Below are 12,509 nucleotides of genomic sequence, written 5' to 3'. Positions count from 1 at the left end.
GTAAGGCATCTTGCCATCAGCCATAAATGTGGTCATGTATGTCTAGCAGGGTGAGCAGAATGGAAGGATGTGAAGAGTTTCATAAAATGGAAAAGAAATCAGAAGAGCCCAGTTGACATTTAATGATGTTGCTTTCCAGTCAGTTACTTCTCGGTCTCAGCTACTTCTTGGTCAAATTTGCTTACACTGGTGAAATCTTGCTCCAATGGTGGAATTTACCTTTGAACCTTTACAGAAAATACAAGTCTACCCAAGCAAGAGAGCCGTTCCAGGTAGCTCAGACACAGTGCAGCTTTGCAGTATTTAGAAGTTAACTGGAGTGATAGTCTTCAAGTTTTCTTAATTTTAAATGAGACTTCATTCTGTATACAAAGTCTTTAAAGCGGCCGTGTATTTTGGTCTTTGGAGTTAGTCACCATCTCTTTTCCCTTCTTCAGGCATGTTATCTTTCTGTCCCAAAGTGCCATGAGAGTGCAGTTTGGTTTGCAAAAATTGATTCGTGCAAACAGAACACTTTCCTGTGTTCTGTCTGTCTGTCTGAGGCTTTTTAGTAGCTGGATGACCGACTTCTCATTTCTAAATCTTTGTCGTGGCTTGTACACCACATTACACTTCAGTCTGGTCTTCAGAGTGTACCTATAATGAGTGGAAGGGATAGAGCGCTTTTTTTTTTTTTTAAAGAGGTGAGGGGCTGAACACATGCTCTCTGGTTGTGTAGAGAACATAAAGTTTACTTGTTTAGTGTTAAGATAACTGTAAGTATAGCACAGAAGCTAATGAAATTATTTTAACTTTCTGTAAGGTGTGCTTATGACCTTTAAAGTTGTAAATAGAAAGATTGTTTTTCTCTGAAGTGGTTTTCAGTTTTTACTTCCCCTCTTTTAAAAGTTTTGTGTTCTTTCACCAAAGATGTTAATTGTGACATCTTGAGTGACACTTGTTCATTCAGGTGCACAGGTGTGCTTCCTAATGGTTTTAATAGTGAATCTATGAGTATAAAAAATTACTGCGGGAGTTCCTTGCTTTGGCGAAACCTAGTGAGAGTCGGTGACCAAGGAGAAGAGTTGTCTGTCTTGTTTTGGGTTTTACCATTAACACAAAAGCATTCCACTTCAGCTAATTCCCTGCCTTGTGAATGATATAACCCTCTGATCAGATATGTTGTTTCATGTCCCTCTCTAAGCTTGATTCACAGATATAAGAGTCATTATAGATCCTAGTCTAGGGAATGCTATGCTAAGTCCAGCTGTAATGTAGTGACTTGTGTTAGTAGCCTTGAAGATTGCCTACTTTAGATACCTACCTGCCAGACCAGAGTCAACTGTGACAGTAATGAATCACCGATTAAAAACAAAACATAAACCCAAACAAACAAAAAAAAAGGGTATAGCTATTTAAAAAAGTCAAGCTCTTTATTTGTCTCTGCTTCAAATTTACAAACCGAGTAGTGTCATGCCTTAGACACTACGGTTTCACTGGTGATTTCATTAAGTATGTATGTTGTTCTTATTCGCATACTTGTCATATTAGGTCAAAAACCTTCATTGTTTGTTTAGATAGTCGAATCAAAGCTAGCCTCCAAGCCCTAATTTGCAGGAAGGATGCTTTTCATAGAGGCATTACTCATAAAATTGGAATTTCGCAGCCAGCACAGTCCTTAAAGTATTGCAAAATAAAGCTGGAGTGCATTGTCAAATCCAATATGGCTTTAAATGATTGTGAATTAAAGCAATATGAAGATTTAATTATTCGTTCCAATGTGTGCTTGTTTTTCCCCTAGGTGGCATTGGCAGGGTCGTCAATGGTGCTTTTATGGTATTGAAAGGTCATCGGTCAATTGTAAACCAAGTCCGGTTTAATCCTCACACTTACATGATCTGTTCTTCTGGCGTTGAAAAGATTATAAAGGTAAGATAAATTACGAGAAAATGTGTTCTTTTAGTATTTCAGGAAGAAATGCTTTGTTTTGCTCACCATCGTTCTTTTCCACATCCATCCCGTCTTCTCATTGTATCCTTTTGTCAAGTCTCACTTGCTGGCTAAACTGATGCAAATTTTTAATTGAGCATTTCACCGTCAAACTCCATTTCCGTTTTAAAAGTTTTATAGCTAAGGGATACCATTAGAATTTCCTGGATTTGTACTTTGAAAAAGGAACTATTTTTGTAATGTTTCATTCTGTACATAACTGAAGTATCATGTGAACAGTCCTTCTCAGAAGAGTTTGGTCACATCTGTAACATGATCTCCTAAAACTTATGGTACCTGGAGCTGAAATTTAATAAAAATCTCTCCAAAGAGTATTGTTGAGCCTTAGCCTAGCCTGACCTAGATGAATTTAGCCTAGTACTGCCTCAGGAGCCCTTCTAAAATTTTTATACACACTTCTGCATTGAATCAATTCAACACACTTTTCTGTGACTTCCAGGGGAAACAAAACTCTTAATACCTTCCACAGTGTCTCATTTGTGAATCCTTTAACAATGTACTGTATTTTTAGAAAGTGTGTGCTTTCTTATGTGGAATGTAAAGAGATAACAAACATGGTTAGGTTCTGAAGCTTTCTTTCCTTAAAGAAAGACAGACAATATTGTGGAAGCAAGGCAAAAACTTTGTTGTCATTTCTCATCACAAAGGTTGAGAGTGGGAAGGCAGAGGATTGTACTACTCTAATGCGCTTTGTATTTTGCTGCCATAGAAATTTTGCTATAACTTACGTCTAGCAAAAAGTTGAAAGAAACCGGAACCATTTAATTTTTAAGTAGGATAATGAGAACTGATGCTGCTTCTATTTGTTGAATGTCTTCATAAAAATCTTACCTGCATGTGGCTATAAATAACGTCATTTGAGTATTAGTAAATGCTTCAGTTAGCTACAAGTTGACTGAATTAACTGGTTCTGCACAGAACTTTATATTAGTCTGCAACTTGCAGTCCAGCATCGGCCTAAATCCCTTGGACCATGGCCCAGTGACGTGCTGAATCACCTGCATTACAGCTGCTATCAGCATTTGAGTTCTGACTGTAGTTTAGCTTTCCTTCTCTTCTGTCTTCCACTGGTCCTTTAGTTTACTTTTCTACTTTTTTTTTCATCTGTGTCCCTCTTGAGAGGTTTGAACAAAAGTGCACTGAGCAGTGTTAGCAGCTCACTGATTTTTCAATTTCCAAGCAGTCAGACTGACACTGTTTAACAACAGTTTTGCCAGAAGCTTTTTTTTTTTTTTTTTTTTTTTTTTTTTTCTTTGGGAACTTGATTCACGCAGCCTGAATTCTCCCTTTTGGATTTTAGATCTGCTGACCCTTCACCCTAAGAATCCTTCCTGCATGAGTGTGCTTAGACTGTTGGATTAACATTGGTATAAACATCCCCTGTGTTGCTTTTGTGTACTTCTGCTAGGATTTTGGTGGGGGTTTTTTGCCTAGTGATTAGAAAGTTAGTTCAATTAAGGCTTCAGTCACAGGTTGTGTAACTCTTTCAAAGACACCTCTGCTTGAGTGCTTCCTTAGAAGAGAATTCCTGTTGTGTCGCAGTATGTGCAATGGAACTTGTGTAGCTGCTTTGAAGGAACTGAATTCCCCAAACATTGCAAGCTAGAAATAAACTAAGGGAAAGGTGTTTAATGTATTAAATTTGTTAGCAAGCTTCAACTTCCTACCCTTTTGTATTGTATGTCATTTTGCCTCAGCTTTTAATGTGCCTTCTTTGGGGATCAGGTTGTTTTAAGGCTCATACCTTGTCTGATCTTCATGACTTTGCTCTTTAAAGGTGTTGTCTGAGTGAACAGTGGTTTGTGAGTGACCATAAAATAGTGGTTTCTTCTTGATTCCCGCTACTTCCTACAGATAAACTGGGGGGCTAGTAACTGCCACTAGCAGAAGGGCAAAACAGGAAACACACCAGCCATTCTTAGGGGCTATTTAACGCATTAAAACCAGCTGGAAACACAGGTCATTCCCTTGCGTAGCTATCTTTCTTTTACCCCATACTAATGCTTGATATGTTTGCTGCTTGGAGAAGTGGAGATGACAAGAGGCATAAATAAAAACTATACTTAGGTTCTTTTATGATTTCCTGTTTTGTTGGGTTTTGTTTGTTTTAATCAGTTCCTTAAGCAGTGGCCTTCCTTTCATTGTCCTTCAAGTGTCTCCAAATAATCTTTCAGGAATTAAATCACCGAAGATAACTTCACTGTGGCTGGCTGATATATTCCATTCCTTCAATCATAGAAACTCTGTGATGAATTAAAAATGTGGATGCTAGTAGCTGTTTGTCTGAGCCTTTAATTTTTAGACTAGCTGGCCTAAACTTAGTACTTCCAGAAGTGAAGAACTGATAGCACCAGCATCAAGGCATGATACAGACAAGCCATTCAGTATTTTCACGTGCTTCTGCCAACACACTTGCTATTTTAATGCTGATTGCAAATGAGATACAAATTCATCTCAGGCCTAGCCCTGCTGAAATGAATAGTGTTCGCAAAAATGATTTTGACCTTTGTGGTTATGATTTTTCTTGCTTTACTTTTATTTTGTTGTAAAGAACCTGCAGGAATATAATTCAGTAACTCAGTGGTTTAGGGTTTGATTTCTGCTAGGACTAAGAATACAGTGGATAAGATGAGGGTGTGTACGTGAATATTCAAGTGAGGCGGTTTCAGAAACCTCAAGTAAGACTCAAGAAGCTCATTAATAAAGGATACTAGAAGCCTTGACTCCATATAGTGTGTGCTGGACACATCAACCCAGATGAATTTCTCATTGCCCTGCATTTCAGAAACCTGAACCTCAGTAAAATTGAAAAGCGCAGCTGTGAACTAAAATTATCATTTGCAGTAAGCATTCACCATGAGGGCTAAAGTGATGTAAAACAGAAAAGTAGCACTTTCCCCTCAGTTAACTGTCTGAGACATTGGGATGCGCTGGCAGGAAAACTAATTGCAGAAGAAATAAATGAGGCATTCCCTCTGATGTGTGGGGCTTAGAGGAGGACCATGGAGAATTATGGAGTTAGAGGAAAGTTCCAGAAAAGATAAAATAGAGAAAAGTGCATAAGGATTTTCAGAAAGAAATAGTGATTTTAATTGGAAATGGAATACTGTGTATCTAGGCACCACTGTTGAAGGTCCCATTTGTTTAAAAACCATCATTGTATCAAAGACAGCAAAGTCTATTTGCCAGTGTTGCTATGGTGACAGATTAATGTCATTGTGGCTAGCTGCCTCTTCCAGATCAGATCATCTAATATAGCTGGGTTTAATTATTCTCATGCTACAAGCATAACTACTTTTTTGTTTTAAATTCTGGGGGGTTGCTACCATGGAATACAAGGAATTCAAAGACACTCTCTGAAGCTTCTCTGCTGAAGCAGAGAATCAGTTTTGTACTCCTCTGTTTTTGTTCCTACTTTTATATCCATACTCAGGGCATCAGTGAGTGATACCCAGCTCCTTAATCTTCTGACAGAGAAAGAACTTCTTGATAGATTGTTGCTTCAGTGGGATGATTTGCCAGCTTATTTTCTCCAATTTGCTTGCATTCTTCCCCAACATGGTGTCAGTCAGAAGATGATAAAAAGGCCAAGTCATTCCATTTACAAAGAAGTGCCTTTCAGATGCCACAAGAGTGTGCTGGACCAGTTGCTGCCAGTTTAAAGGCAAGGACAGATTTTTAGTCTGATTTCTTTCTGGCAGGCCCTTGTACTCCTTCATAGCAAAATGTCTAAGAAGTAGGAATATCAATCTCCAGAGACATCTGATACTGTACAAACTGATTCATCCTTAATTCCTTCGACTTCTCCTTATTATTTACTCCTTCTCTGTGAACAAATCTGTCTTGGAAGGGAGAAGCCTCACTATGTACTCTTTATAGCTATCTTTATAAAACACTGTTCTATTTTCTCTGATGCTCGCAGAGGAGAAAGATCTGGTAGACTAGTAAGCATGTGGAATTTCTCTGTGCGTACTTTATGTACCTTTTTAGATGACTTTTCACTGAAAAACAGGCCTTTCTCAGAGGGACTTCAGAGCAGACTACCTCTCCTCCATTTATATTGGTTCATACAGAATCTAAGAGTTTTCTAATTCTCTTGCTTAAAATGAAAGTAGTTTTAAAACCTAATGAATCAATCTGATACTCCTAAGACTCTTTGAGACAGGGGCATGCCAGCCTGCTTGTCCAGGCATGCAGTATGAAGCATTTACAAAAAAGTATATGCTGCTTAAATGCAGAAAGCTCTGATCCCCTTGTTGACCTGCTCAGTAGTGGAACGAAGAGGAGAAAAAAGCTGACATTTTGAGAGAAGGTACTGAATATTTGCTAGTAAAATTGGCAAGAAGGCTGCAATGCAGAATAGTCTGTTGGGCAAATAGAGTTCTTGTTTTTTCATCTAAAAACGTGATATATTCCCAGATCAGCAATCTCTCTCATGCATCCACGAGAGAGGACTCTTTCCTAGGTTGTCTTTAGGAAGTGGAGCATGGGAAATAATTAGAGGATGAGAAGAGATTCTTTCTGGTCTCTTGAATAATTCAGAAAGGTTAAGTATGGTTGATGAAACTGTGCATAGTAGGCTTAGGTTGAGTTTTATTATCTTTATCTAAACTTGGTGCTTGTCCCTTAAGCTATGTGTCTAGTAAGTGCAGTACTTAAACCAAGCAACAGAGACTGTCTGGTTTCAAGTATTAGATTAATGAACTGTACTAGAAGAGAATTTGCATAAGTATTGCAAATAAAAATAGCAATTAAGTACAAACAGCCAATGCGCCATGACACTGAAGCATGGTCCTAGGAACAGGCTAATGTACTGTAATGCAATGTAAAATACCTTTGCCTTTGCTCTGAAAGGCAGCTTGATGGTTGCCATACAGATAAAAGGTGTATCTGCAGCCCATTTTAATTTTGGAATAGTGTCTCTTTTGTCTACATAGCCAGGTCATACACAGAAGCTCCGTTAACCGTAAATTACAGAGGATGCAAAATAAAGGCATTCAAATTTGTGAGAATTCCAGAATAAAGGTTACCTGTACATCTTAAATTTGGCTGTACTGAACATGTAGCTGCAAGACAATTTATTACATTTTACTTCCGATATTAAAGGTGTAAGATCTTACTGTACACTGCTGAAAATGTCTGTGAATACAGAATTACTGGCATTCTCTTGGGTTCTTTTTATAGTGCTTGTCATGGTAGTATGAGATTGTGCTGCAAGGCTGTTGCTATTGGTGAAATTGTTACCCTTTGCAATGTTACTAACCTCTCTCTGCTTCAAAAGTAGCTTTCAGTAAAGCTCTTCACCTAAAATTGCTGCTATATCTTGAGAGCAAGTTGGGTGCTTGCTTTCCTTCACAGCTATTCCCTAAAGGGAGTACTGCAGCGCTGCTTTTTACCTCCATACATTCAGCTCCCTGTGGGCTGATCAGGTGTGACTGATAATGAAGCTGGATGAAATGTTACTCTACATCACTGGCACAAGCAACTCGAGTTTCCTGGGAAACAAGTGCCTTCATTAGTGCCAAGACTGTATTGTAGGCAACAAACTATTCTTACTGTTAGTGAGTAAGCATGTCCTATTATATAAAAATAGAGCCCTGCAATTCTAAAGAAATCGCTACACAATGAGATACTGATGGATAATCTGCCATGTGAGAGCTTTTAAATTCTGGATGTGTGAAGCAGATTCAGGAAAAAACACATTTGTAAAAGGGGAATAAAAAAACCCACATCTCTGGAATACTTTTCAGCATTGGTCTGAGGGGTAAAAAATAAAAACAATCTGCAACTTGCAATTGTTTTGGGTATTTGCGCTACTGTTCTATTTCAAGTGCTTGTAACAGTTTATGAACTCAACATCATAAGATTTTTCTTCTTCTTTCTGTTACAGATCTGGAGCCCTTACAAGCAGCCTGATTGCACTGGGGATCTGGATGGTAGAATTGAGGATGATTCACGTTGCCTCTACACTCACGAAGAGTACATTAGTCTTGTGTTGAACAGTGGTAGTGGTTTGTCCCATGATTATGCCAACCAATCAGTCCAGGAAGATCCACGGATGATGGCCTTTTTTGACTCCCTGGTGCGCCGGGAGATTGAGGGCTGGAGTTCTGATTCAGACAGCGACCTCAGTGAGAGCACAATCCTGCAGCTCCATGCAGGAGTAAGTGAACGCTCTGCTTACAGTGAGTCGGAGTCCTCCGCCTCTTTGCATCACTCCCCACCACATGTGGCTGAAGAGTCTGATGAAACTGCCTATAACTTAAGGGCCTTAAGATCGACTGCATCCCCCTCAGCCAGAGAAGATGTGGCTTCCCGTCAGCAGAGGCTCTCTGCACTAAGAAAGTATCAGGATAAACGTCTTCTGGCCCTTTCCAATGAGTCTGACTCTGATGACAACACCTGTGAGGCAGAACTAGATACAGACCTTTTCCCACGGCCACGGTCCCCGAGTCCTGAGGAGAATGAATCCAGCAGTTCCAGCAGCAGCAGCAGTACAGAAGAAGAAGAGGAACTGAATGAACGACGCACATCTATGAGGCAACGTAATGCACTGAGGCGCCGACAGAAGATGCAAAAGGAGGAAAGGACTAGCACTAACACAGAGAATGTGACCCCCTATATAGGTGAGGACATTTATGATTACCCCCAGATCAAAGTAGATGATCTTTCTTCTTCTCCAGCTTCTTCACCAGAAAGGAGTTCAGCCAACAAAGAAGTTCTCAAAGAAAGGACATCACCTTGTTCAGACAGTGAGTCAGTGGAGAGAAAAATTTATAAAGCTTACAAATGGCTTCATTATTCCTATATATCATATTCAGCTAATAAAGATGGTGAACCCTCCAGAGGAGATGGAGAGAATGACGAAGGGAAACCAGGAACTAGTGGAAGGCATAGTCCTGCACGCTTGCTAAATAAGGAAGATGCTAGGAACTTGAGTTCAGTAGTTCCTCAGGGTTCCCCAGCTCTTTCTACTGAAAGCCACAACAGAGAAACTTTAAAAGAATGTGGCTTAATAGAAAACTCTAGTAATGGTCAAGCTCATGAATGTGACAATCAGCGATGGATAGAGGGTCAAGAAAACACGCATGAAGACACAAGCAGTGGAGGTATAGAGCATACTTTTGAGACTAAAAAGCTCAATGGAAAAGCTAACTGTAAAGGGCTAAACAGTTGTACTGAAGAAATTCAGACTGCAGGACTTGTGGAACAGAAAAATAGTCAGAACTGTCAACCAGCATCAAGTCATCACTCACTGGTCCCTCCGTTCTCTGCTGTTGCCATCTGTAGTATGTCAGGTCACTGCCCCAGAAACCAGACTGATGACCGTGAGGAGAGGAGCCTCGACACCTCCTGTGTTAACCACAGTAATGGCCACTTGCATCTTCACCCTTCGTGCTTTAGCAATGGACAGAATTTCGGAGAGCAGGAGGCTGTGACACAAGGACTACAGGTGCACTCAAATGCTGATAATGGCAACCTTGTACAAGTGGGTGGGACCTTGCTCAAAGACTGCTGCCTGTCTGAAATGGACTCCAGCAACTACAGTGTGAGCACAAGAGAGGATACTGCTGACTTGCATCCTACAGGCAGTGAGAGCACTGAATCTCTCGGGGGACTGAAAAGACACAGAGCGGAGTTGGAAGAAGCAGATTCAGAAAGTTCATCCTTAGAAAAGAAGTTAAAAACATGATAAATGCAAATGTCTGTCGTAGTGTGTACTTTCTCAAAAATAAGGAAAAAGAAAGTATTAAAGGCACATAGAGCTTGGGTCTGAAACATTGCGTTTGATTCTCCATTCCATTCTTCAGTGGGTCTGTTTTAGATTGCCAGTGGTTCATGCTGTATAAAATTCCAACTTACTCCTTAATGAGACTGAGTCTAGTGTACCCATACAAGGTTCTGTTTAAAGTAAATCCTTATTAAGACGGTTGACTGACTTATTCTTGTGTGAACATGTGTCGTTTGTTCAGCCAGCCAACCAGGATGACTGCTTTAAGGTTTAAGTGTTCTTCTAAGAAAGAATTTTTCCTTAAGTACTGACACTTACTTCACATTTCAGGCTCAAGAGTGATTGACTTAAATCACACTGCTGGTAGCTTGGGGTGTGTTTTTCGTTGAGGAAAACAGGGAGGAAACTTTTCTGGGTCCTTTATTCTGCTTCAGAAACTAAAGAAATGCAGCCATTAGGGAGAATGTTTTCAGAACTGGCTGGTATCTTTAGAGATGATACTTCATGAAGTGCTTGCTTCTGATACAGCTTGGTGACATTATTTCTATGCCAACAGAAAAGCTGTAGGAAATAAGCCTCTTTCCAAAAATCACCTTTAGACTGTTCCCATGGTGACATTCAATTTTGTAGGTTTTTTGGTTTTTTTAAGGAAAAGAGCTGAATAACACAGTGCCATCATGATACTAAAATGTGATTGTTTGATGAGAGAGGAAGGTGTTATGCTGTAGGCCTCATGCTAACCATGGGCTATTAAAAATCAGGCATTGAAACATGCCTTTCTGTGAACTTAATACATTATTATTATTATTGCTATTATTAGGAATATGGCTCTGAGTGTTGGGGTCTTGACTCTGCCTTCCCATGTGTGCTTACTCTGGGGAGGCAGCAGGGCAAATCAAAAATAGCGGAGCGATGGATAATGTAACTGATGCATGTTAACAGCAACACTTGGTAAAGTCTGAAAATTGCTTTTTTTAACAGTTTTCTTAGCCGAAGTTCAAAAGCCTGGCATTGGAGACCAGGATTGCTTTTACACCACTCTGCTGCAAATACTTTAAACTGCAGATGGGTAGGTAGATGGATTCAAGAGAGTTGTGTGTGTGAGGGAGAGCTTCAGAGAAACATCCCCATGTGCGAGGATACCAGGACTCTCAAGTCGGGGCAGTCGGAACCTGAGCAAGAGTGTAGCTCTGGCTACCAGCTACCATGAACTGACATACCGTTCAGGTGGACAGAGTCCTTTCTGCCCTGGGCCCTGTTTTTAATGGAGTATCTAGTGAGCCCTCAGTTCTGGTATGCTGAAAGTGGTGGAATTGCACTTGCTTCCCTAGCAACAAGGTAAGAGGTAGCTGTGCAAAGGGAAAAGAAACCACCTATAAAAACCACAAAACCTGTGTGTGCCTTGCAGTGCTGCCAAGAGGCTTCTTTTGAACCTAGTGATTGTCCCAGGCTTTCAAGCCCAGTCCTGAGGAAGGGCTATATTGCTTTAAGGAACAGGAGATTCTTGCTTTCTATATGACTCTAGCAGTACACTGCTGTACAGCATTAATCTCAGAATAATAATTCCATGTGCACATCTGCCTGGTACCTGGGAAAGAAGGAAGATGCTCTGTTAAGACAGGATGAAAGTAAAGGAGGGCTTCAGAAGGGATGCTGGGAGGGAAAGGCATGGGAAGGGGAATGAAGAGCATAAGCTCAAAAATTTCCTTACAGCTGCTGTGTGCCATAGGCTCTTTGCTCATGCCTAGTCAGCCTTGCTATGTGAGAACTTGGAGTAAGCACATGGCGGAGTATTTAAGAAGCAAATAAGATAGCTAAAAGGGAAAGGGATGTTTTCAAACACAGGTGAAAGTGGCAGTAACAACAAGCTGAAACATTGTTACCTTATTGAGAAAATTGTACTGATTTTGTTTCAGATCACTGCAATCAAGATCACTATGGAAGTGTTCTCCTTGGTTGTATAAACACCTTATTGTAAATGCTCATTTAGCCAAAACCTTGAGGTTGCCAAGTCAAAATCTTTTTATTACCATTATTTTTTGTTAAAGTTCTTTCCATTGTGAAATATTCCCAGCTCTCACTTCTGCCCTGCTCTGAAGAATGCCCAGGTTGCCGATGAATGGCTATCTCCACTCTCTTGTGACACAGTCATCTCTTCTCAGTTTTTCCTCAAGTGCCTTGTAGTCTCACTTTCCGGTTCTTCTGTTTATTTTCAAAAGCAGAATAAAAGCTCCCAGGTTTGGTGTTAATGCTCCCCTACAGGCTCTGGGCATAAAGGTTTGCTGTGGTTTTCCCAGTGACAGCCTCCCATGCTGCTTGCGTGCTTATTATGTCAAGCGGGAGGAGGAAGGTGGGTTGTGATCTTAACCTTTCATTCACAGGAAATTTCAGTGCACACAAGAACTGTAGCTTCCAAATCAGTGGGTTCACCTTCCACATAAGTAACTCTTAGCAGCAGTAGGAAGCTGCATTATCTGGTGAAGACCAAAAATAAAAAGGCAAGCAAGCAGCAGCATGTCTGCTGCAGGTAGACAGCCATGAGAAGAGCTGTGCTTTGTAGACTGCTCTGCTTCACTGTTGATCCTGTACATCTGCCTTCTTTTGTTAGCTATGCTGTATGCTGGCAGCTTCCTTGGCTGCCAGATCTGAGTGTTGCTGTATGCTTGGGATTGTCACCCCCTGTTTCAGGGAAAGGAAGTCACCTCTTCAATGGAAAGTCTTAGTTTATCTGATGAGATTTCACCTTTCCTAATAATCTGTGCCATGTACTTAGAAATTAAAAGGTTGT

At 40.4% G+C, this 12,509-nt stretch overlaps 1 protein-coding gene across 4 annotated transcripts in view; it reads left to right on the top strand.

Annotated features, from left to right (window-relative positions):
• The window catches only part of DCAF5 (DDB1 and CUL4 associated factor 5), a 77,589-nt gene extending 67,657 nt beyond the window's left edge, over positions 1 to 9,932 (top strand). For all 4 annotated transcript variants that reach the window (XM_065686747.1, XM_065686750.1, XM_065686749.1 and 1 more), the window contains exons 8-9: positions 1,781 to 1,908; positions 7,880 to 9,932. In XM_065686747.1, coding sequence (XP_065542819.1) covers positions 1,781 to 1,908; positions 7,880 to 9,682 — 1,931 coding nt within the window. In that variant the 3' untranslated portion in view covers positions 9,683 to 9,932. The remainder of the gene's footprint in view (positions 1 to 1,780; positions 1,909 to 7,879) is intronic.
• The last annotated feature ends 2,577 nt before the right edge of the window (positions 9,933 to 12,509 follow it).

The sequence above is a fragment of the Lathamus discolor genome, chromosome 6, assembly GCF_037157495.1.
Source record: "Lathamus discolor isolate bLatDis1 chromosome 6, bLatDis1.hap1, whole genome shotgun sequence".
In the NCBI taxonomy this organism is placed as follows: domain Eukaryota; kingdom Metazoa; phylum Chordata; class Aves; order Psittaciformes; family Psittacidae; genus Lathamus; species Lathamus discolor.
This window is presented reverse-complemented; position numbering and strand designations above follow the sequence as displayed.